General features: G+C 41.9%; 1 protein-coding gene across 1 annotated transcript in view; it reads left to right on the top strand.

Annotated features, from left to right (window-relative positions):
• The window catches only part of shank2a (SH3 and multiple ankyrin repeat domains 2a), a gene marked incomplete at its 5' end in the record, with an annotated part of 314,465 nt that overhangs the window by 100,227 nt on the left and 187,300 nt on the right, over positions 1–26,938 (top strand). The window contains 1 exon segment of the mRNA XM_080730420.1: positions 9,274–9,340. Coding sequence (XP_080586546.1) covers positions 9,274–9,340 — 67 coding nt within the window.

The following is a 26,938-nucleotide window of genomic DNA, read 5'->3' as shown; positions in this document are numbered from 1 at the left end:
AAATTATTAAATACAATAATAGATTATAAAAAGTTATCAAAAAAACACAGCCTGCTCATGTATTCGGAGTGACCAGAAAAAAGGAAAGTTGTTTTCATTGAATTTATCATGGTTAAAATGGAGTTTGAAGTTACAATGGGTTTGTATAGGAAGGTCCTGGAAGTGGGAAAATGGGGGGAAATGAATATCAAATATCTAAATACTGAATGAAGAAATTCAAAAACTGTCCTCGGTGTTCCCAAAAGCCTGATTAGACGATAAAATGACCAATAGTTTTTTCGAAAGTGAAATATCCCTTTAACAGTGGGTTAACCATATTATACAACAGGTAGTTTCCGACGAAGCAACCTGATTGGTTGAACCAGCTCTCTACCCGTGGTGATATTGAGCGTTATACAACAGGTCTCATCAAACAGAGAAATCAGCTGTGCTGGTCGCTAAAAAGCTGCCGGCTCGCCATCATTGTTTTCGTAGGCTATGGCTTGTAGCGGCTACGCTAAGCGGCTACGCTAGCAGCTTGTAGCGGCTACGCTAGCAGTTTTGCCTGAAGTTCAGGGACATATTAGCTGAATATGGCATTAAAAAAAGAAAAAAAAAATAATCTATAGAATATCTTAATTACAATGATTTTTTTTCTTCTTTTTTTTGGGGTAACTGTTGTATAATCGCAATATTACACCAGAGGGTGGGTGTTATTGTGTTTTTCTGCATGCACTTCTGCGCTGCCTACTTCTGTAGCCTCGCGTAGCCAGGCTTTACTCATCTGCCAAGAGAAAAGCCTGGTCAAGACCATAGGCTGAAACGGCATGAAACGGTGCTACTTCCACCGGGAGAATTTCACCAGATGTTATTGTTTTTTCATATTCCCCGCTGGCGAAAAAAAAACTGTTCTACGTCTCCCGACCCGTCGGTTGCGCTCGTAATAAACAATATCCAAACAAAAACATGGATTCTGACCAAAGGACACCTATTAAGAGCGAGTTAAGAGCTACAATCTTTATGTACGGACTGCAACGCATGACGTAACTTCCGTTAACCGCAGCACTTCTGGTGTCTGTAGGTTCATGCCGTTTTCATCGGCTATTCTGACCAGGGTGCTACTTCTGCAGCAACGCAGGCGTGTTGATATTCAGGATAACGCACACCTTCTGGTGTAACAATGCTTAAGTATGAAACAGCTCTGTGCCAGGGACCACAGTGGTGATGTGTAGTGATCGCTCTCTCTCTCTCTCTCTCTCTCTCTCTCTCTCTCTCTCTCTCTCTCTCTCTCTCTATCAAGTGACCTTAAGTTGCCCCTCCCCCTCCCCTCTGACCCCCCCCCCCCCCCCCCATGTCATACACAACCAGCAGTTTCCATGGCAACCACCGGAGAAAAGGAAGGAAGGAAAAATAAAAGATGGGGGCGAGTGTGAACATCAAAAGGGTTAAAATCACACAGTAGAATCTGGAGAGTAAAAGTATGAAGCAAGGTTTTTAACCGCACCGATTCGGCTGCCGACCGGGAGCCGTCGACAACTTGTCGGCAAGAGACGCTTGCCGTCGATATGGCTGTCGGAACCCGTCGATCGAAACCCGAACCTGCTCAGTCTTTTGCGATCGGCCGGTAGGATTGAGGCGACTTGATACTCCTGTATACTAGGGCATTCACGAATAGTGATTTTTAGTATTCGAATTATTCCACCTCAAAGTATTCGAATAGTGGAATATTCGACTGGACTGGCCAAACTGTCAAATATTAAGTAAGCAAGAGGCGAACGTTGTGAAAATAGCAGATCTACATGCTGACAACGCCTCGCAACGCGAGGCGTTGTGAGCATGTAGATCTGCTATTTTCACAATATTTATCTGCGGAACCCAGTTACATTAAATGTAACACCTACAATTCCAAGTGCTTGTCAGGGTGGGGGTCCCCAGTTCAAATATGTTTATTTTGGGGGTCACGGCCTAAAAAGGTTTGAGAACCCCTGGTATAGAGCATTAACAAATTCATCCACCAGGGGCATTGACAACTCATTCTTATGACTTCCTATCTAGCCAAGCTTTAAAAAATATATATTTTTTAAAGAGAAAACAATTAAAATATTTTAAAAAGCGAATATTCGACTTCGGTGAACAACGTTGAATGGTGACTTCGAATATTCGAATATTTGGTGAATACCCTACTGTATAGTGGACATTAGTGTGCTGCAGCTGCAGAAACAAAGCCTAAATAAGCCAGAGACATTTTCCCGTCGCACATTTTAACTAAATGGCATATTCACAATCTCAACTCTCAATTTCCTATACTAATCAACTCCAAAGCAACACTAGTAACAGTAACAGTAATAGTGATGCTGAGTGTTGTTTTGGTGAGATCGCAGCAGCAAAACACGCCGCAAAACTAAACGTCTCCGCCTCCGGTTGCCATATTCTGTGAGTGAAACAAGCGGCCAGGTCTATGAAAATAAGCCCAGGAATAGCGACCAGTTTCACCTATTGAGCTCTATTACATTAGCTATTCTCTAAAAGAATGTTGAAAGCAAGGCCAAATAAGCAACTGTAGTATTTTCGGTGTGGAGGCACCTTTAAAGAATAAATGAGTGTCCATTCAGCATCTCCTCCTCATAAACTATATGAGCTTGTTCTCATTGATAAAAGAAGTATTTTTTTTTCCTTAAATGTATCGACACCAACAACAGGTACGGTAGAAATACTCTTTAAAAGTCCAGTATTCCACATTCCACCCAAGCTCCTGGGTTCGATTCCCGCCGGGGGACGCTGTGGGCGCTGCAGGGGGCGTCTTCTCTCCTCCGCGTCATCAGCACCCACACCCTAGGTGGGGTTGGCGAAAGGGCCTTTCTGTGTGGAGTTTGCATGTTCTCCCCGTGTCTCCTAGGGTAGATACCCTCACAAAAACATGCAGTAATCCTGGTCTCTATACTGCCTCCCCCTGGCCAGCCGGGGCGCCTGATGGAGGGGAAAGGAACTGGTTGGAATAACGTTGTTCCTTCCACGCGCAATACGTATAACCAGTGAAACGGCCCCCTGTCAGGGGAAAAGAAGCAACTTGGACTCCTCATGCATAGAAGGGAGCATGAGGTCAGTCCGTTGCTCTCCCCAGGTTGGCAGATAGCCCATAGAGCCCCATTGTGAACCCGGACATTTTGAGTACCCTAAAGTTTTATGTTAGAAATGTCGAGTATGGGTCCCCAGCATGTAGAAACTGCCGGATGCTAACTTGTATATGTTGAGCAATATTCATAATTAGCATTATTAGCTTTAATTAGCATAATCACCTATAATAATGGATAATATGTCAAAAACTGATTGGCTGATTTGAACAATATTGGAGTGGTTTTGGGGGTTATTGAGGATGCTGAATCCATTTCTGACATTTTCTAAATTCAAAATGGCTTAAATTGGGATGATTTTGATAATTTTTTGTTGATTTTCCAAATGATGAAGTGACTATTTTTGCTAGGCTATTGTGGCAGTCATTGTTCTATTCATTTTGTGTGGATTGTCTATATTTGGCTTTTGAAATGCAGATAATGTATAAGCATATAAATAACCACATTTATAATTTAATTCATAATCAAAATCAACAAAAAAGTATCAAAATCATCCCAATTTAAGTTGGTACAGTATATGACCATTTACGGTTTAAAGCGGCCATTTTGATTTTAGAAAATGTCAGAAATGGATTCAGCATCCTCAATAACCCCCAAAACCACTCCAATATTGTTCAAATCGTCCTATCAGTTTTTGACATATTATCCATATAGGTGATTATGCTAATTAAAGCTTATTATGCAAATTATGCAAATTGCTCAACATATACAAGTTAGCATCCGGCAGTTTCTACATGCTGGGGACCCATACTCAACATTTCGAACATAAAACTTTAGGGTACTCAAAATGTCCGGGTTCACATTTTGGCTACTAGACTAAGAGGGAGAGCAGAGCCCAGGATTACATTAGATAATTGACACCGGGTGAAAAGAATGGGTTACAACAGGGGTCTTCAACGTTTTCGGGCCAAGGCCCCCTTAGTCGAGCAAGACATGAAGCAGGGACCCCCACAACCCATAGAAACATTACCATATAGTTTAGTTTCATCATTTGACAGCACAATCATCAGTGTGTTTTGGGTTCATCTAAATTTGTGTTTCCAGATATTTAACCAGTTGAACCGTCAATACCTTTCACTCTGTACTTTTTCCCCTCTACACCAAACCTCTTTGCCGAAAATAGCTGATCTACGAGCTTGTAGATCTGCTATTTTTAGCTAAAGTTCTCCCAATATGGAGGTTAGGGTTCAAGTGGTTAAAATAGAAAAGGAGAAAAAAAGTTTCAGTCACACTGTAGTAACTCTGAGGACCCCCTAGGGGTCCCGGACCCCCTGTTGAAGACCCCTGGGTTACAAAATTGTGTGATAAATTTTTTTAATAAAAACAAGACAAGTGGAATTACAACTGTAGAAGGATGCAGGGATGTATCACACACGCGCACGGTTTGCATTAGGCCTGTCACGATTTACTAAACCCACGATTCGATTCGAATCACGATTCAAGGTTGACGATTCACAATGTCACGATTTTTTCACGATTTTTTCAACAAATTTATTTTCCAGAGAAATTACCCAAAAAAATCCACAATTCTTACAATTCCAGTATTTTTTTTTGCTTTTAACAATACTGTTTTCTCTTATGCTCTTTTCAATACAGTAGAACTATCAAATGACAAAAAACAACAATAACATTTCAGTTCACTTGTCTTCTCTTACAAGGAATCCTGTATGTTTTAGATGTTCTCTTATCCTCTATACAGTAGCAAATAGCAAATGACAGATAGTGTAAACTTATCAATTCTTAAATGTCAAATCCTGTTCTTTTTTTAAACAACACTCTTACACTTTTTTCAATACTGTATCAAAGAATGCATTTTTTTGTGGTACATATCAAGCCAACTGTACTGTAAGCCAGGCACAAACTAAGGCATAATAACAACTCTTACCCTCTTTTCAAAATCAATAATTCATCAAAGTCAAGACCTAGTGTCTCATTGTGGATAGACTGTTCAAAGTCCCTGACTTTCTAACACACCATTCCACCAGCTTATATATTGAATGTGTCAATTCTTGTTTACCATTCCACCGGCTATTGACTGTGTCAATTCTTGTTTACCATTCCACCGGCTTATATATTGACTGTGTCAATTCTTGTTTCCACTAGAAATGTTGTTTCCACATTGTAACCAGTGGCAGAGACATGCATCTGTATGTAGCATTGTTGTTGTTAGCCCTTAGCACTGATTAGTGCTATGCTCTGTAGCAGCAAAGTAATGACACAGCACTCAACTAACTGCTCTCTTTGTCAATCGAAATCGTGGAGCTCTGCTCTGCAGCCCAATGGAGGCACGCTGGCAGCTGTGCGTGGGTGAGCCTTCCTACTGTAGCTGCCGCTGCCTGTGTCTGCCTGACAGAGACGTTGAAGACAGAATGGAGATTAAGTCGAGGGCGACCTCTGGTGGTCGAATCGCGATTCGTTTTAAAAAAAATCGATTTTCACCGTCCCCCAATAAAATCGATTTAAATCAATTTTTTCGTAAATCGTGACAGGCCTAGTTTGCATGGACACACACACACACACACGCACGCACGCACGCACGCACGCGCACACACACACAGTGACAGCACTAGAGTACAGTACAGCCCACATTGGTGAAATAACTAGTCTAAATATACTCCTCCCTGTGCCCATGTCTCCCTACTCAATGGAAACTGTGTCAAGACAGGCACGTGCACACATAGACAGACACCAACGGGGGCTTGAGCCCCTGCCCTTTTACCCACCTGTAAAAAAGTGCCCTCTCCAGACCATGAATGCAGTTGTCACTATGGTGAAAGAAATTTCCAAGCCATACCTGAAGGCAGCATTCAAGAGAATTCCTGAACTTGAATGCAGCATTCAAGTTCAGGAGAGTTTGGACAAGGCAATTCTCTTGAATGCCACGGAGAAGTAGTCCAGTAGCCAGCCCATTGTGAACCCGGACATTTTGAGTACCCTAAAGTTTTATGTTGGAAATGTTGAGTATGGGTCCCCAGCATGTAGAAACTGCCGGATGCTAACTTGTATATGTTGAGCAATTTTCATAATTAGCTTTAATTAGCATAATCACCTATAATAATGGATAATATGTCAAAAACTGATTGGCTGATTTGAACAATATTGGAGTGGTTTTGGGGGTTATTGAGGATGCTGAATCCATTTCTGACATTTTCTAAATTCAAAATGGCTGTTTTAAACCGGAAATGGCCATATACCAACTTAAATTGGGATGATTTTGATAATGTTTTGTTGATTTTCCAAATGATGAAGTGACTATTCTTTGCTAGGCTATTGTGGCAGTCATTGTTTTAATCATTTTGTGTGGATTGTCTATATTTGGCTTTTGAAATGCAGATAATGTATAAGCATATAAATAACCACATTTATAATTTAATTCATAATCAAAATCAACAAAAAAATATCAAAATCATCCCAATTTAAGTTGGTATATGGCCATTTACGGTTTAAAGCGGCCATTTTGAATTCAGAAAATGACAGAAATGGATTCAGCATCTTCAATAACCCCCAAAACCACTCCAATATTGTTCAAATCGTCCTATCAGTTTTTGACATATTATCCATATAGGTGATTATGCTAATTAAAGCTTATTATGCAAATTATGCAAATTGCTCAACATATACAAGTTAGCATCTGGCAGTTTCTACATGCTGGGGACCCTTACTCAACATTTCTAACATAAAACTTTAGGGTACTCAAAATGATCAGATCACACATGTCACATTAATGGTTGCATTAAACAATAACATTATCATCATGTAAATTATCGATTTAATTTTCTCTCGATTCAGTATTGCAGTGTTGCGTTCCTGATGTGTCGGTGCACGTTGTCACTCAGAACATCAGTTTCAAAGGTATAAAACAGGGCTAAAGTGGTTCATGTATGTTTTATAATATTATCATTTACATTTGCAAAGTAACTAAAGTTTTCAAATACAGTAAATGTAAAAGTTCAAAAATTTGATCCCAGATGTAGTGGAGTAGAGGTAAAAGTATTGGAAATTGGAGACACTCAAGTAAAATACAAATACCTCAAAAATGTACACACTTTAAATAAGTAAATGTACTTAGTTACTTTACACCACTGGTGTGTTTGTGTGTCTGTATGTCCACGTGCGTGCGTGCGTACTTTTCCGCGTGCGTGCGTGTGTGTGTCTGTGTTTCTGTGTGTGTCCGCGCGTGCGTGTGTGCGTTTCCGCATGTGTGCACGTGTGTGTGTGTGTGTGTGTGTGTGTGTGTGTGTGTGTGTGTGTGTGTGTGTGTGTGTGTGTGTGTGTGTGTGTGTGTGTGTGTGTGTGTGTGTGTGTGTGTGTGTGTGTGTGTGTGTGTCCGCGTGTCCATGTGCATGTAGTGTGTGTTTATGCTGTAGTTCATGAGATTACCAGATCACAGATGGTTTAATCCTCACAGATTAAAACCTGGCAGAAAGCCTTGCAGATTACAATGACCTCTGTGTGTGTATGAGACATATTCTGAACTGGAGCCTGATGTCATTCTGATGGACAGAATGTCATTTAGAACATATGTGCTCCTTATTAAACCCATTCAGAACGGGTACACATTATTGTGTATCATTATTTTATGCTTTAACTATTGAAAAATAGCAGATATACAAGCTCACAGCGCGGCACCGAGTGCCGCGCTGCGAGCTTGTAGATCTGCTATTTTTGAAAAATCATGAAAATTCGAATATTGACCCGATTCTATAAGTGTCTTTTGAATCCTTCTAAGGTTTTTTTGAAAAAACCTATGTTTTTATGTCAGCAATCTGGCCAGCCATCGTCAAAGAAAAGGTCCTTTTCACTTCAACTGGAGCTCAGTTAGTTTGTTCTTGAGAGACTACTATGTCAGTGGTTCTCAAACCTTTTCATGTGAAGGACCCCCAAAATGATATTTATTTGGCCACGGACCCCCATCTCAAAATATTTAGTTCCAGGGACCACCCAGAAGCAACATTTGAAAAAATAGCAGATCTACAAAAAAATGTAAAAAAAAAATTACAAAAAAATAGCAGATCTACAAGCTCGCAGCCTGCGAGCTTGTATATCTGCTATTTTTCACTGGTTAAAGCATTCAATAATTCTAGGTCTAAATGGGTTAAATATTATTATACAATGTATGCACAGCATAATCTCTCTCTCTCTCTCTCTCTCTCTCTCTCTCTCTCTCTCTCTCTCTCTCTCTCTCTCTCTCTCTCTCTCTCTCATTCATGTTTAAGTCATGATGTATTTACCCAGTGGCGTCAGTTCAGAAAAAAGCTAAGGTATGGCAACATGACTGGTGTCTTGCACGCGCGCAAGACACCAGTCATGTTGCCATACCTTAAAATAGCAACAGGCATGATACATTTATTTGAAGAAGTACATTCTATTTTTCCCCCCGTTTCTATGGTTTCTTGGTCTGGATATGGCATTCTGGAACGGTTGTTCAAGTGCAGCTAAACTTGCCATGTTAGTAAACGTGCCACAATTAACAATAATGCATTGCACCTGTGCAGCTGACCTGCGGAACCTGGGAATATACCATTCTGTCAAGATGGGGAGAATACAATTATAATACCTTGTTAAAGTGACCATTTTGTTACATTTTGCATTTGTAGTTATTTTACTGTAATTTAACAACATAATAACCAGCACAGATAGACAAAGAGACATTCATGGATTTATATTTAAAAGTAACTTTTATTTCCCCCCCTGGACCCAGGGTATGGCAGCTGCATACCCCTGCCATTGCGAGGCGTTGCGAGGCGTTGTGAGCATGTAGATCTGCTATTTTCACAATATTTATGTGCGGAACCGAGTCACATTAAATGTAATACCTACAATTCCAAGTGCTTGTCAGGGTGGGGGTCCCCAGTTCAAATATGTTTGTTTTGGGGGTCACGGCCTAAAAAGGTTTGAGAACCCCTGGTATAGAGCATTAACACATTCATCCACCAGGGGCATTGACAACTCATTCTTATGACTTCCTATCTAGGCAAGCTTTATAAACTATATGTTTTTTTAAAGACAAAACAAAAAATAAAAATAAAAACAAGCAAATATTCGACTTCAGTGAACAACGTTGAATAGTGACTTTGATATTCGAATATTCAAATATTTGGTGACTGCCCTACTCTTGGCTGACTGCCAAATGCCTAAATCGTAAATTCTCTCTCCCCCCCAGGTTGCCATCATCGCGGGGAACTTTGAGCTTGCAGAGCTCATCAGGAACCACAAGGAGTCCGACATAGGTGAGCAGAGAGAGTCTCCTCTCCTCTCCTCTCCTCTCCTCTCCTCTCCTCTCCTCTCCTCTCCTCTCCTCTCCTCTCCTCTCCTCTCCTCTCCTGTCCTCTCCTCTCCTCTCCTCTCCTCTCCTCTCCTCTCCTCTCCCATTCCCATGTCTTCTGTATGGGCTGCTCCTCTCCTCTCCCCTTCCCCATGTCGTAGAAACATAGGTTTTATATCGTAGAGACATAGGTTTTTCAAAAAACCTCAATTAGGATTCAGAACACATTTATAGAATTGGGTCAAAAATATTCAAAGACTTGCACACATTTTCAGGGCTGGGCTTTAAAAAAAAAAAATAGCAGATCTACAAGCTCGCAGCACAAGGGGGCCCCCTATATGAAAAACATTCATGGGGGACCCACAATGAATCCTTGTACCCACACTTGGTTGTGTGATGAAAATAGCAGATCTACAAGCTCACAACACGTCGCAGCGTGACACATTGTGAGCTTGTAGATCTGCTATTTTCAGCACGCAACACCTGAGAGCAACCAAACATAAAATGACTCTCTTCTCCACTAGTCCCTCCCTAACGTTTTAGTCTAGTTTTTATTTCGTTTTCGTCAGTGAAAAAAACGCAGTCGACAAACATTTTTCGCCATAGTTTTAGTCGATGTAATCAACACTGGTATCCACCATCAGGGACGTGCTGGCCATTGGGAAAAGCGGGACAACTCCCGAATGGCCGGTTCATTCCTGGCCGGTCCAGGCCGGCCATTAGGAAAAAAAATTAAATTAAATGTCGGCCTTCGTTCCATTTTGGGGGCTGGGCGGCCAACAAAGTAAATCGTCACTGTCGGGCAGAAACCTTGTATCTCAAAGTTCCAAATTTCATCATACAAGGCCGTCGCACAAAAGTAGTGAAAACAGCAGATCTACAAGCACACAACACAATTGGCTGTTTTCACAAGTTTAAATCATTTTTAAAATGATAAATACAAAACAAACGGTTTTGAGGGCCTCTCCAACTCTTTTTACCAGGATGAATCAGGGGCCCAGCACGTCCCTGTCCACCATATCGGGATACATTTCAAATCCCCCCCCCCCCACCGAATGACCTGTCAGTTGTAATCCCCCCCCAAAAGTCCCACGGCGGATTATGGTGTGTCCCGTCCAGAGGATCACAGTTCGCCTACAAGCAGGACAATCCCTGTGTGATTAGACAGAGAGAAAAGCATGGATGCGTCGCTCTGAGAGCTTTATACCGAGAGGTCTGCTGGTTCCAGCGACGGCTCCAGAAAATTGTGACTGGGGGGTCTGTGGGGGGGCTGGCTTTTTTAGAGTGGGGGCTAACCCCCCGGCTCCACCGGGCGCGTCGAGCGACAACGCTCGGAACGCTCCCGTTTTAATTAACGAACGGTGCTCCACTGGCGACATTGCGGAACAAACTGTCCATAGACGGGTTTCTGGTCCACGTTACACTGATAAAACTAGATGCGTGCGCAGGGTCAGTTACCAAAATTAGCCAATGAAACCAGGTTTAACCAGCGCTCCCCAAAACAACAGGTTTGGGGATTGGACGGAATTGATTACATGATACAATCAGCTGTGCATTTTAGTCTCAATGTTTGTAAACAAGATACCCGTCGTATATGATTTACATAGAAGTAGGTCAGTTGTCTTTCACATATTAATATTAGGGCTTTCAAATTATTACAATTTTTTATCAGATTAATCACAGTTTAAAAATGAACTAATCATGATTAATCACAAATCAAAATATGTCCAAAATATGCCATTTCTTTCCTTAGCCTATATTGTTGTGGGAATGGAAAGATATAGGTGGAAAAAGGCATACATTTCTCATACAGTATGCATGTATTATTATTATTATTATCATTATTATAATTAGGCTTGATATGCAGGATGAAAAATAAAGTTGCCCATTTGAGGATTTTTTTGCCGAAAATAGCCGATCTACAAGCTCACAAGGCCTTTCAGCACGAGAAGTTGTGAGCTTGTAGATCGGCTATTTTTGGCAAGTGGTTAATATAAAAAAGGAGGAAAAAAGGTTTATATCACACAAAGATTTGGAGGACCCCCTGTAGTAATTCTGAGGACCCCCTGTTGAAAACCCCTGACCTAGGCTACAGAGAAACCATTCTCAGTTGACACACATGCACAGACAAAATACAAAAAGTTAAAATGTCTTGCCATAAAAGACAGTCCCTTAGTTGCTCATCTACAGTATGTCAAATAAGGGTCATTCTCAACGAGCCTCGTTAACCCAACACAGCTGGCTGGCAATCTAGTATTGCATTCACCGTGATCACTTCTCCTGATTCTAATCCAAGCAAGTTGGAGAAAAAAATCGTGGATTTTACTTTGAGATGACAACAGCTACAAAGGTAGAAGTACCTATATTCTGATCTATGATGAATTATTCCAGTGGCACTGTATCCAAGACGTTAAAAAGAACTTTTTTAAACGTCTTTTGAGATGCCAGCTCTGTCTCTTCTCCTCGGTGCAGTGTGTGTGTGTGTGTGTGTGTGTGTGTGTGTGTGTGTGAGTGTGTGTGTGTCTGTGTGTAACGGGAGGGGGGAGAATTAAGTGGCTGTGTTGCAGACCACGTCTTCTACCGAGAGAATGCACTTCTGATCAGTGAACAGGGCTGTTAATAGCAAATAATTATCTTTATAGAAAATACATTTTATTGTATGATTTTACATAGAAGCAAGTCCATTTTCTTTCACATATTTATTATCTTTTATTTATTTATTCTGTAAATATTTTTCATTACAATTGGGTCTGTGGGGAGGGGGGGCTGAGCAGGGGCTAAGCCTCCACCAGAGGGGGCTAGAGCGCCCCCTAGCCCCCCCCCTGGCGCCGTCATTGGCTGGTTCTCTCTGCTGTGATGGATGATCGATATTATGTTCACCAGAGCAGTGGTTTGATTGATTGATTGAAGACTTTATTGTCAGTTTGCATAGGAAAAGGTACAGTTTCATGACGGTACAGTTCACTGGTACAAGGTCTACTAAAAGGAGATCCTAGAAAAGACTTAAGCGTATTTCCACAGGAAACTATTGAAGTGTCTCATATAACATTGAATGACAGACGGATAGAACACAGTAGATATAGTCAGGAAAAAAATGGGAAGACATTTAAAAAAAAATACAATAAAAACATACAGTAGGTAAATACAAAGAAGGGGCAGGGGAGGGTAGGGCTAGGCTATGTTTGTTTTGACCAGTTGCGAATGTAAGTGGTTTTTCAGGGCGATTTTAAAGGATGCTAGGGAACCACACTCCTTTAAGGCCTTCGGCAAGGCGTTCCACATTTTGGTTGTATAGCAGAAGAACGAGTTTGACCCTTTCTTTGAGGTGACTCTGGGTTGAAAGTGATCTGTGGCGCTGCCTCTGGTGTTGTAATTATGGACAACCTTAACGTTTATAAAGTATTTTGCCAGGTACATGGGTATCATAGTGGTGTAGTGTATCTTGTAGACCAGTATTTAGTCAGGTACATGGGTATCTTAGTGGTGTAGTGTATCTTGTTGACCAGTATTTAGTCAGGTACATGGGTATCTGGTGTAGTGTATCTTGTAGACCAGTATTTAGTCAGGTACATGGGTATCTTAGTGGTGTAGTGTATCTTGTAGACCAATATTTAGTCAGGTACATGGGTATCTTAGTGGTGTAGTGTATCTTGTAGACCAGTATTTAGTCAGGTACATGGGTATCTTAGTGGTGTAGTGTATCTTGTAGACCAGTATTTAGTCAGGTACATGGGTATCTTAGTGGTGTAGTGTATCTTGTAGACCAGTATTTAGTCAGGTACATGGGTATCTTAGTGGTGTAGTGTATCTTGTAGACCAGTATTTAGTCAGGTACATGGGTATCTTAGTGGTGTAGTGTATCTTGTAGACCAGTATTTAGTCAGGTACTTGGGTATCATAGTGGTGTAGTGTATCTTGTACACCAGGCCCATTGCAAGTTGCTGTACTCTGTCATCTACTCTGAGCCACCCCACTCTTAACTGGTGAGTAGCCGTGAGGTGAGTCTGATAGGGAAGGTTAAGCAGGACCCTAATTAGTTTGTTTTGGGCTGTTTGGAGCTTCTCAACCTTTTCAACCTTTCATTCCACGACCCCCAAAATGATCATATTTTAACTGGGGACCCCCCCAACCCTGAGTACATTTTGTATAACACAGCAGAAATTGTGAAAAATAGCCGATGTACATGCTCACAACGCCTCACAACAATTTCAGCCTCTAATATTTGATCATTTGGCCATTGTTTAATTTGTAATTTCAGACGTATTAAAAAGACCATAAATTGTCACTTTAGAAATGTGCATACTGTATATGCTCCAGTCGATACACTTACACTTTATGTTGGCTTGTTTACTGTTGAGAGAGATGACAATGTTGCACATTAAGTTAATCATCTGGGGACCACCTGTGTGTGTGTGTGTGTGTGTGTGTGTGTGTGTGTGTGTGTGTGTGTGTGTGTGTGTGTGTGTGTGTGTGTGTGTGTGTGTGTGTGTGTGTGTGTGTGTGTGTGTGTGTGTGTGTGTGTGTGTGTGTGTGTGTGTGTGTGTGTGTGTGTGTGTGTGTGTGTGTGTGTGTGCGTGCGCTGCTGCGCTCTGATCAGGAGAAAGAACGAGCAGTGCTGTTTAACGTGTGTGCTGCCTCTAGGCTGACCTAGGATCAGGTCAGCGAGCCAGCTGTGTAACTGTGAGATGATTATGCTGGTCTAGGATCAGGTCAGCGAGCCATGCAGTGACATGAATGGCTGTGTAACTGTTAGCCCCATATAGAACCTCACCCATCGCTGCACACTGTTGTGCTCCGAGATGAAGTCCTATAAATATGTCTCCGTGCGGGGGTGGAACGCCTCCACGTCTAGGTAGAAAACACTTTTCCCGAAATTGTATCCAAAAAGTTAAGGTAGTTCCGAGCTCCCAGACTATGGTTTCCTATCCCAGGGTACATAAAACATGAACCAGGGCATGAAACAACCGCTTAAATCGTTAGTTTTGTAATGTTTTCCCGTTCAACCGGAACTGTTGTCAGTACTGTAGTCTTGCATAGTCAGGAAGCATTTGCAAATCGCGTTAGGCAACATTCTGGCCACGCGAGAAAATGCTGGGGGCTTTTCCCCGGGGAAAGGCTCCGCTGACGCCTCGTGTCTCCCTACGCCTCTCAGCCGGTGTAAAATACCAGGTAACCACTCGCCTCTTGTGGTGTATTGCTTCAATAAAAGTGTCACACAAAAGTAGTGAAAATAGCCGATCTGTAAGCTGCACAACGGGGCTATTTTCATTATTTTAAGAATGCTCTTTATTAAACAACAATAAAGAATTCTTCGGGGGTGAACGTGGTTCCCAGCATTTGGAGAGACATTGGAGAAGTGAGCGTCTGATTGAGAGGAGAAGTGTGTGTAATTAAACCTTCTCAACCTGGAATTTTCAAAGCGAACATTTGTAACTCAAATTTTGCTTCTGGGTGGTCCTTGGAACTAGATATTTTGAGATGCGGGTCCGTGGCCAAATAAATATCATTTTGGGGGTCCTTCACATGAAAAGGTTTGAGAACCACTGACATAGCAGTCTCTCAAGAACAGACTAACGTTGCTCCAGTTAAGTGAAAAGGACCTTTTCTTTGACGATGGCTGGTCAAATTGCTGACATGGAAACATAGGAATTTAAAAAAAAAACCTTAGAAGGATTCAAAAGACACTTTCGGGTCAAAATTCAAATTGTCACGATTTTTCAAATAGTATTTTTCAATAGTTAACGCGTATAATAATGCTTCCCGGGTCGTAATGTCTTAATGACTGTGCAGATATGGAGGAGCGCCGTCGCATATTTTCCTCTCCGCGGCCGTCGTTAAGCCGCTGTAAGAATGATTGACAGACGGGTTTTATCACACCGCGCACCCACACTGCCAGGGTGTGATAATCCCACTGGGTGCACGCACACACACACACACACACGCACGCACGCACGCACGCACGCACACACATTTACCACACGCACGCACGCTCGCACGCACGCACACACATTTACCACACGCACGCACGCACGCATGCACGCACGTACACACGCACACACATTTACCACACGCATACACATTCACCACATGCACACACACGTACACACACACACACATTTACCACAAGCATACACATTCACCACATGCACCACATGCACACGAGCACACACGCATGCACACACGCACGCACAGCTGTACTAATAGTTGATTTGACTCAGTTTTGTTTTCTATTTGGATCTCTTTGAAGTTGTTGCCCGTTCTAAACCAACGGTTATCATGTGCACGCACGCACGCACGCACGCACGCACGCACGCAAAACATAGAGAGCATCGCAGCGGAAGTGGTTTACTGGGGCCACTTAAAAATCGCCCATTCATTTTCCACATAGACTTTTACAAAAATATTTATAACAATTATGTTAAGCCTCGAACCAAGCCATCCAGGATGGCAGTGAATCATGACCATACAACCTTTGTTTCTGTGAAAAGAACATTTTGAAAATCGCTAAACAAAGGGTATTTATTAAATGTAGTATATCAAATAATTTAATATTGATATATATTTTCACATAGGATCAAAGGTTTACTTTCCAATATTTTTTCTAAACCAGTGGTTCCCAAATCTTTTCATATCAAGGACCCCAGATTAACAAATTTGTCCACAGTCGCAGACCCCCATCTGAAAATATGTGGTGCCAGGGACCTCCACACCTCAAAATATTTTAGTTTTCTTTTTCCTCAATATTTTATAAATAGCAAATTATACAAGCTCACAATGTGTCACAATGTGACACATTGTGAGCTTGCTGATCTGCTATTTTCCAATGCAAATGTAAAGTAGTAAAACTGAGCCTAGTTGCTTCTGTTGGGCTTATTTCTTTGGCAAAATCTGGCAACAGACAATTCTCTGTCACTTTCTTACTTGGGAGGAAGTGAAAAGATGTTTTTTGAAGCAGCACACAGAGAAAAACTCTCTAGCGCCCCCTCTGTAAAAGGCAATGGCAGCCTCCCTAGAGAGGGCCATGCAGGAATAAGTTGAATATCCAAATACCGGTAATTACCAAAACAATGGCATCCATGTCTCCAGTGTTGGGGAAGTTAAAGTTACATGTAACTGAGTTACGTAAATTGCTGGTAACTGAGTTACATTCATATTTCTGTAACTCGTCAAGTAACTGAGATACTTTTTGGGTAATTTTTGGCTCAAGTTACAAGTTACAAGAAGCTACAAGCGAAGTTGTAATTTTACATTTAAGTTTTGTAAAGATTTACGATCAAATGTAATTTAAAGTTATACTATGTAACTTTTTTTATAAAACATATCTTAAAATTGTCCTAACTATTAAATCGCTAAAGTTTTAGAACCCCCACTCCGTTCATTTCAGCCCCAAAAGCCTTTTCTTTATCCACGAGTTTCCAACGCCCCATAGTGCATTGCGCAGACGCTGTACCGAGCTTCCGGCGCCGCAGCCGAGTGTGATTTACAAGCTCACAACAGGCTGCATCTGCGACGCGACGTGAGCTTGTATGTCTGCTGTTAAACCGGAAGTGTGGTCCAAACAGGTCCAAATAATCTCCAGTTGACTCCCGCGGAAACAGGTGGATATGTTTTCTACTTAACCATGAAGGGGGCGGGCTTTCCCGGCAAAATTACATCATTTGCGTCATCTGTATGGCCAATCACATCGCGGATCATAAACACGTGATACACTACCGGCCAATCACAGCGGGTGCTGCGCCTCTTCAGGAAGTAGCCTCCCTCAGCAACCAGTGTTTACGATGGTGAAGGATTCTTAACCTCTCACTCTCCAAATGCATACATATGCTCTTGGAAAATTACGTTCTACCCCTCCACGGATTCGTATCGGTCGCGGTGGTTTGCTGCCCCGCTCCGGTGGTCCGTGGCGGTGGTCCGCGGCGACTCCGGGCGAAAAACGTCCGGAAAAAGCAATACCGCGACTGACCACTAGTTTAGCAACTTACACAGTATAACTTTAACAGTTTAATATGCATAGCAGAGGTGTAGCTATCACTATACAAGGCACCAGTCTTTTTCTATTTTTTTTTACAGTTAAGTTACAGTTTTACAAGAGATGTGATCAAATTGAAGATCAAATGTCATACAGTATCCTCAACAGATCCTCTTTTTTACGGAATTGTATTTTGTTTCATGTACACCAAATGTACATCCTCAATTTACTCAAGTTACTTTTTTCTATGTAACTTGAAACTTTCAAAGTTACATTTCTCCAGGGGCATAACTTTAACTTGATCAAGTTACTGCCATGGTGAGTTACTTGTAACTGTACAAGTTACGCTTTCAAAGTAACTTCCCCAACACTGCATGTCTCCCTATTCAAGGTGAACAATGGCTCTCCGATGTACGCTATGGTTAATGCATAACAATACCTCTCTCTGCTTCATTCTATCCAGTGGCCTGCGTACAATAAGACGGGAAATCAATGCTCACCATTTCAATGTTCTGTCACAGAAGAAATTGGTCTTTCTTTTCTTTTCTTTGCTTTGCTTTTCCTTGGAGCAGCCTCGTGCTGAATCTCAACCACTGAACGAAACCTCTTGCTAGTGAAAGTACCGTTCCCTGTATGACGTTTTATATTCTCTATAATATTATATGTATGTAGGCGACACAAACCGATCGATCTGCTTCAAACCGTGGACTTAAATTAATTGGATGCCAAACCTGTGGTCATCAGCCCGGCTGTAAGGCAAGGATTATGTCTTGTGCAAGGTGTGCCGGTGCACAGGGGCCCTTGGATTTAATAGGCCTTTTTTTGTCAGAACTATGCTGCCAGCCAAGGTAGCTGGGTCCCCTATTAATCAGTTACTAGTGTGTGTCATGTCATTCTAATTGAGTCCATTGTACTTCCTGCGAGTAGACTTAAAAATAAATAATGATTAGTTCCAGCTCTGTACGCAAGCTAAAGTTCATGTTTATGATGTGAAAACCATGCTCCTCCTATGACTTCAACAATGTATACCGTTTGGAAGTAGGGGGTGTAACGATACATTTTAATAGCGATTCGATACATATCACGATACGTGGTTGATGATACGATACTGGTTCATTCATGGTGATACGATACGATTCGATTCAATGATTTCAAATCGATAGTAACTATTTAGCAAAGAAATTAAATCTGTTTGAAAGGTGTGTGGATAGTGCAGGTTTTTAAGGGAACATGTATTATTATGGATATAAATAAGTAAACACAGTGATTTTCGGCCAAATACATGGACATTGTATATTGACAACCCTGCACCTTGACATGAACACAGAGATTACACACATTTATCGAAAGACCAGTGTATCTATATGGAAAGGAAAAGTAATTAAACCCCTCCTTTACATTTTTTCGTGTTAAAAATGCTAAATACAATGCACAAGTAGCTGAAGTAGGTGGTATCGATACAATCGATTATTTTCCCTGTCGATACGATACAAAATCAAACTATACGATTCGATTTTCGGACGGCAGCATTAGGTGAGCGGACTGGTTCATTTATCTTATGCTGGCTTTTTTTTTTACTATAATTTTTATTCAACGATTTTGTAACTAATTTTCACCCAGTGCCAATTGCCTAAGCTATGTAATCCTGGGCTCTCCCTCTGCCGCGCCTGGGGAGACAACGGACAGACCTCATGCTTCCTTCAATGCATGAGGAGTCCAAGTTGTTTCTTTTCACCTGACAGTGGGGATTTCCCCGCTATGGATGTAGTGCGTGGAAGGAACACGTTATTCCAACCAGTTCCTTTCCCCTCCATCAGGCGCCCCGGCTGGCCAGGGGGAGGCAGTATAGAGACCAGGATTACTGCATGTTTTATGTGAGGGTATCTACCCTAGGCGACACGGGGAGAACATGCAAACTCCACACAGAAAGGCCCTTTCGCCGACCCCACCTAGGGTGTGGGCACTGATGACGCGGAGGGAGGAACACGCCCCCAGCGCCCACAGCGTCCCCCGGGGGGAATCGAACCCAGGACCTTCTAGCTGTGAGGCAAAGCACTAACCACTGCACCACCGTGCCCCCTATCTTATGCTGGCTTGACAAGGTGTCTTCATACAGCTGTTGCTGTGATAAAAAAATGTTTTGTAATGAAACATTTTGGTCTTTTCTCTTTACATTTAACTCTCAAATAACTGGAACGCGCCAGAGTCGCGTTAGATTTTAACCACTTTAACCATTATTTTATGCTTTAACTATTGAAAAATAGCAGATATACAAGCTCACAGCGCGAGTGCCGCGCTGCGAGCTTGTAGATCTGCTATTTTTGAAAAATCGTGAAAATGTGTTCATGTCAAGGACCCCCAAGATTACATGTATTTGGCCACGGACCCCCATCTCAAAATATGTCGTTCCAGAGACCCCCCAGAAGCAAATATTTGAGTTACAAATGTTCGCTTTGAAATAGATATATTCAAAGAAAAATCTGGATTTTTCAAAAATAGCAGATCTACAAGCTCGCAGCGCGGCACTCAGTGCCGCGCTGTGAGCTTGTATATCTGCTATTTTTCAATGGTTAAAGCGGTCAATAATCCTAGGCCCTAAATGGGTTCATTATTTTGTCTTGCACCTGCGACCAGGCTACTGGATCCACAGTGTCGCTCTTTGATACCTTCATCTAGCGTTGTGCTCCGTGTGTATAGTTCTCAGGATTGTTGTCAAGCAGTCTGCGCACTGGACGTACTGAAAGTTTCTGAAACACACACGATTCTGGTTTTGCACGGTTGTGAGCTTGTAGATCGGCAATTTTCAGCACGCAACACCTGAGAGCAACCAAACATAAAATGACTCTCTTCTCCACCAGTCCCTCCCTAACGTTTTAGTCTAGTTTTTTATTTTGTTGACGAAATTGTCAATATATTTAGTCTTAGTTTTAGTCATCACAGCTTAGTTTTTGTTTAGTTTTTATTTAGTTTTCGTCAGTAAAAAAAAAAACACATTCCATAAACAATTTTTGTCATAGTTTTAGTCGACGAAATCAACACTGTCCAAAACACTCTCTATATAGATAGATAGATAGATAGATAGATAGATACCTTTATTATCCCAAGGGGGAAATTCAGTTGTCCAGTAGTAGCACAGCAGTATACAGTTATTTACAAAGTTACAGAGACGCAAGAAAAGATAGATAAGAGGGAAAAAAACAAACAAAAACAAGAGCAGTAGAGTACCAATAAATAGAAGGTGCATCAATAGAGGGGGCGAATAATATATAAGTATATATACATGAAGTGTCTTACAAAAGAGACCATAGCAGTCAATGCTAGTTAGTGCAAACAAGTATCTCACTGTCATTGTTAAACAAGCAAAATACTCAGAAACTACCAACACTAACAACCTAATAGTGCAATGTCAAAAATCAGTGCGAAAAAAGAACAAAAACAAAAAGACAGCTCAGAGAAGAAGAAACTAGGAAGCGTGTCACCGCAAGATGCACATGAGCACTCTCCCTGGAAGGTCCTTAGGGGTCAAAGTCAATACAGCAATAGTTCCTTAGAGGTCAAAGTCAATACAGCAATAGTTCCTTAGAGGTCAAAGTCAATACAGCAATAGTTCCTTAGAGGTCAAAGTCAATACAGCAATAGTTCCTTAGGGGTCAAAGTCAATACAGCAATAGTTCCTTAGGGGTCAAAGTCAATACAGCAATAGTTCCTTAGAGGTCAAAGTCAATACAGCAATAGTTCCTTAGAGGTCAAAGTCAATACAGCAATAGTTCCTTAGAGGTCAAAGTCAATACAGCAATAGTTCCTTAGAGGTCAAAGTCAATACAGCAATAGTTCCTTAGGGGTCAAAGTCAATACAGCAATAGTTCCTTAGAGGTCAAAGTCAATACAGCAATAGTTCCTTAGAGGTCAAAGTCAATACAGCAATAGTTCCTTAGAGGTCAAAGTCAATACAGCAATAGTTCCTTAGGGGTCAAAGTCAATACAGCAATAGTTCCTTAGGGGTCAAAGTCAATACAGCAATAGTTCCTTAGGGGTCAAAGTCAATACAGCAATAGTTCCTTAGAGGTCAAAGTCAATACAGCAATAGTTCCTTAGAGGTCAAAGTCAATACAGCAATAGTTCCTTAGAGGTCAAAGTCAATACAGCAATAGTTCCTTTGAGGTCAAAGTCAATACAGCAATAGTTCCGTCAGTCTAAGTTAGGAAGGGAGACCTTTTCAAGCGTCTGCCACCTGGCAGAGAAACACAGACGGTTGTCTGAGCTGGAGGAGCGGCCAAGGAATATTTAGAGGAAGGGACACCGACGTCATGTTCGCTATCACGTAGTTCCAACCGGCAGATTGGTGGCACCGTGGCTGCCAAACTGCAGCTCTGAGGTGTCATTGAGCAGCCGTCACCGCAGTCACACCAGGGACGTGCTGGGCTCCTGATTCAGCCCAGGAAAAAGAGTTGCAGAGGCCCTCATTGTGCGCTATAGAGAGAGATCTCTCTCTATAGCGCTGCTGCTGCTACTCAATTATTTGCCATTTCAGATCACGACAAGTGACAAGCCAGTGGGCCAATTACTGTACATGAGTTATATTTCGTCGTTGTCGGGTGGAAACCTTGTATGTCCAAAACCGTTTGTTTTGTATTTATCATTTAAAAAATGATTTAATCTAGTGAAAACAGCCGATCTACAAGCACACAACGCCTCGCGGTGCGAGGCGTTGTGTGCTTGTAGATCTGCTGTTTTCACTACCTTTGTGCAACGGCCCTGTATGATGAAGCAGGGCTTTGCTTTTGCGAAAAAATGTATACATTTGAAACTTGGAGATATGAGGTTTCTGCCCCGACAGTGACGATTTACTTTGTCGGCCGCCCAGCCCCCAAAACGGAACGAAGGCCGACATTTTATTGATTTTTTTTCCTAATGGCCGGCCTGGACCGGCCGGGAATGAACCGGCCGTTCGGGAGTTGTCCTGTTTTTCCCAATGGCCAGCACGTCCCTGATCGCCTCACTCTGAGGCGTCAGCTTCATCATCTGCTGTGCACTGGACCGTCGTTGCAGGGTGGAAGTGTCCAACACTTGATCATAGTAAATAGCCGGGGAGCCACAGGCCCCAAAGCTCAAAGAATAGGGTTTTGCCTGTGACGTCATGACATACTTGTTATTTTTGTTTTTTCTATTCATTTGGTCATTAAGGTACACAGAATGAGAGGCCTGCTCTGCCGGAAACTCTGCGAAAAAAAGTTAGGGCCATTTGTATATTCACTCCATCGACTTCAATATACAGGAAAGAAACACACCAAAAAAAATATGCTTTAAGTAGCATGTGAGGGGTCAAACTAGGGGTCGGCAGAGCAGGCCTCTCATTAAGTGTGCCTGCCATGCAATGGCAAAACACTTATTAGTGTGGTTGCCCTAACAGGGCAACACACTATAGTTCGAGGGAAACTTTATTTATTCTTCTTTACTTATTTATTTCTAGATAAACTTTTATTTCGGCGTGTTTCACCGCCCACAGTTTTTGCCCCACACACTCGCGCCATATGTCAAATCGACCGGCTTCATCGGGAATCGTGTGCTTGTACTTCGCTAAGAGAAAAGTTGTATCGTTTAATTGATATTAATTTATTAGTGAATTAATTTTCCCCATTGACTTGAATGGGAAAATGCAAAAACTCGCATTCAATTATTTTTCTCTCGCAAACCATAGGGGCTACAGTTTCAAAACTTGGAGAGGAGATTCATAATCGTTTCAAAGATTAATTTAAAAATAATTTCGTCAGTCGGCCTCATGGGGGCGCTATAACAGCCCACTTTACGTTTTGGCCTGTAACTCTTGAACCGTAAGTCGGAAAATTAAAATTATTTTTTCCCTGGATTCCTTGGGTCATGGCGCATCTCCCCACATAGGCCACGCCCATTTGCGTCAGGATAGATTTTCCGCCATTTTGAATTTTCTTCAAAACACACTTTTTGCTCCCTTTCCAACATATTTTCTCCAAATGTCACGAGAATCTGTACATAGGATCTCTGGACCCATGCGATGAACATATTCAAGCGATATTTTGATAGTCCATACCGTTCGCCCGTAACAGGCTTCCGAAGTTAGTGGGAGGGGCCCGTTTCACCAAAAATAGCCATAAATTGCGAACAAAACATCCAATCAACACCAAATTTTAACCACAAGTCATGGGTGGGATACTCAAGGAATCCCCAAAAGCATTTCCACTTTGACCCATAGGGGGCGCTACAAATGTGCAAAACGTAACCGTTTCGTGCCAAAATGTGTTTTTCAGGATGAACGACCATCTCAAAACGAAATGCAAACGATCCCGGGAGAGACGTGACAACATAATCGCCTTGCGAAATTTGTGGGAGGAGCCTATTTCTTCTAGACAAGAAACCATATCCTTACATCACGAACGCAGGATCCGACCGATACCTTTTCAACGGCCCCGACGGTATCCGTCCCGACGTCGCCTCCCTCGGACCCCTGCGTTTTCCACAGGGTCCCGGCGCCGCGCCCCACTGTTCGCGCCAGGGCGGGTCGGGCAACCACACTCGCAATTTCACAAATTGCACATTTTCTAGTTGTAATCCGCCATACTTAAGTAATTAAGTTCCTTGCTAATTTCGGCACGTAATAACTGCCGCACGATTTACGCCACCGCCGCAATATATACATCAAAACGTGCGGCTCGGCCGGGAATGGGGTGCTATTACTTTTCTAAGAGAAAAGTTGTATCGTTTAATTGATATTAATTTATTAGTGAATTAATTTTACCCATTGACTTATAATGGGAATCGCAAAAACTCACATTCAATATTTTTTTTCTCGCAAACCATAGGGGCTACAGTTTCAAAACTTGGAGAGGAGATTTATAATGATATCAAGGATTAAATAAAAAATAATTTCGTCAGTTGGCCTCATGGTGGCGCTATAACAGTCCACTTTACCTTTCGGCCTGTAACTCTTGAACCGTGGGTCGGAAAATTAAAATTCCTTTTCCCTGGATTCCTTGGGTCATGACGCATCTCCTCATATAGGCCACGCCCATTTGCGTTAGGATAGATTTTCCGCCATTTTGAATTTTCTTCAAAACACACTTTTTGCTCCTTTTCCTACATATTTTCTCCAAATGTCACAAAAAACGATACACACGATCTATGGACTCATGCGATAAACATATTTAAACGGTATTTTGATAGTCCATACCGTTCTTCCGTAACAGGGTTCCAAAGTTAGCGGGAGGAGCCCGTTTTGTAAGAAGTAGCCATAAATCACAAACGAAACATCCAGTCAACACCAAATTTTAACCACAAGTGGGGGGTGCTATACTGAACATATACCCAGCATTTCCACTTCGACCTATAGGGGGCACCACAAACGCGCAAAACGTAACCGTTTCATGCCAAAACGTCTTTTTCAGGGGGAACGACCCTCTCAAAACGAAACACTAACACCAACCGCTACACAAGGTTGCACAGACTTAGCGAGCTGCAGGCACACTTAAAATTTCTTAGAAATTTTCTTTTCTAGTTCTGTGTACCTTATTGACCAAATTAATAGGAAAAACTAAAATTTGGAGTATGTCATGACATCACAGGTCTTCTCTCATTTTGGCACAGTGGCTCCCCGGCAAAAATGTACCCCCATTGATTCTGGATGGGGACCCAAATCCATCCGGAATCAATTGGGGTGAATTTACTATAATCACATTTTTGTCTTAGGAATGCGACAAAAAGAAAACATATTATGGAACTCTAGTCTCCATGGTGTGAATAATCAATAGAAAACAAGTCATTTTTAGGGGGTGAACTACTCCTTTAAACACTTTCACTTTCATTTTTAGAGCAAAGACCTCGGATTTAAAAAAAGAAAAATGCTGATCTACAAGCGCTCATATACCGGTAACTATAAATAACTAAAATGGCAGATCTAAAATATTTATACCGACAAACTGATCTACAAAAAGCTTGCAAATGACGCCTTGTGAGCTTGTACTGTATGTAGATCAGCTATTTTCACTTCTTTTGGGGCAACGCTTTTGCACAACCAAGTGAGGCGTTCCTTTTTCCAAAAGAAAACCAAGAAGATAAAAATAGATTCAAGATTTCTGTGTCCGACAGCATCGATGTTGAATGACAGTCTTTCTCTTTGCCAGATCAGCAATAGATTTGCATTGAGATGTGTGTGAGTAGGAGTCGGTTTGACTGCATCTTTTAGCACAGACATTTAAACTCAAGTGGAAGTGGTGCATTTTTACATTTAAACTAAACACATTTGCATGTATTTCCGTGCGTTCATGGAATCATTTCCTCAGCAAAACAAGGACGACAGCTTGTGTTGCTGTCAGGTGGAAACCCTGCAAGTCCAAGACCTTTTTTCATTATAAGTAATTACTAATTAGTGATCCATTACATTTACTCAAGTAGGCTACAGTACCTTTAGTCCATTGGCCGGACGAGATGGGGTGGCAAAGGTTACTTAGCATTTTTGAGACGCTCGATATCTGTAGATCAGTGGTTCTCAAACCTTTTACACCAAGTACCACCTCAGAATCTATCTGTCTCTCCAAGTACCACCATAATGTTAACTCATTCGTAGTTTACGGCCGAGGAGCCCGATATTTCTATGTCTTTCACTGCTGGCTTCTCCTACCTGTTAATGGGGGCGCTCATCCAGTTCCCATCGTGCGTGATCGGACACTGCTATGCATGGTGTGTTCGCGTATTCCATCAGCTTCTCAAATCCTTTTAAAGTTTTTCAATTGATCAATAAGTTCTCCGTCTGTAAGCCGCTGTGTTTACACAGAAAGCTAGCGTGCCGGAATAGAGAACGGACCATCCGCTTACGGTTTACGGCCTCAATGTTAATCGGTCCGCTCAATAATGTGTCCGTGTAGAAACCGATCCGGGAGAATTAGTTCCGGCCTATTTTAGTTCCGCTTCGATAAATTATTTCTTTTTAATTAAAGCTTATTAAATCTTCGGGTTCCTCGGGCATGGCAGGGAAGGGGTACAAAGGGGTATTTTTTTGGCAGAGGTTGAGTTAAAATACAGGGGGGGGGGGGACTCCTCCAAGAACCACCAGAGTGGGGCTCAAGTACCACCAGTGGTACACGTACCTCTGCTGTAGATACTTTTGCACCATTTTGAAAAACATTTTAACTCGCCGATCTCGATCTGCATCGACACCTTGTGAGCTTTTAGATCGGCTATTTGCTAAAGTATTTTTTAAATGTTTTTCGAAATAGTAAAAAAGGCAAAGTGGTTTAGGGAAAGCAGTGGAGCCTATAAGTCCATATGTAATGGAGGTGATCCAAACCTCCCCACCCGGCTTCGAACCCGGGTCTCCCGCGTGAAAGCCCAACATCTTAACCATTACTCCAAAGGGACATCCCTATGGAACGAGGGCAGATACTAGACTTTTGAGGCTTCAGGCTGCGGCTGCGACCACACATATTTCAAATATATATATTTGATTTGAGATATTTCATATCTCCACCACACATATTTCAAAGTATTACAATATTACAGGAGACTCAAAACAAGGATTTATAACAGAGAAATGTCAACCTTCTGAAGTCAGAGTTGCTTGAAGTC

This window comes from Nannobrachium achirus, assembly GCF_963921795.1.
Source record: "Nannobrachium achirus genome assembly, chromosome: 7".
NCBI classification, from domain to species: domain Eukaryota; kingdom Metazoa; phylum Chordata; class Actinopteri; order Myctophiformes; family Myctophidae; genus Nannobrachium; species Nannobrachium achirus.
This window is presented reverse-complemented; position numbering and strand designations above follow the sequence as displayed.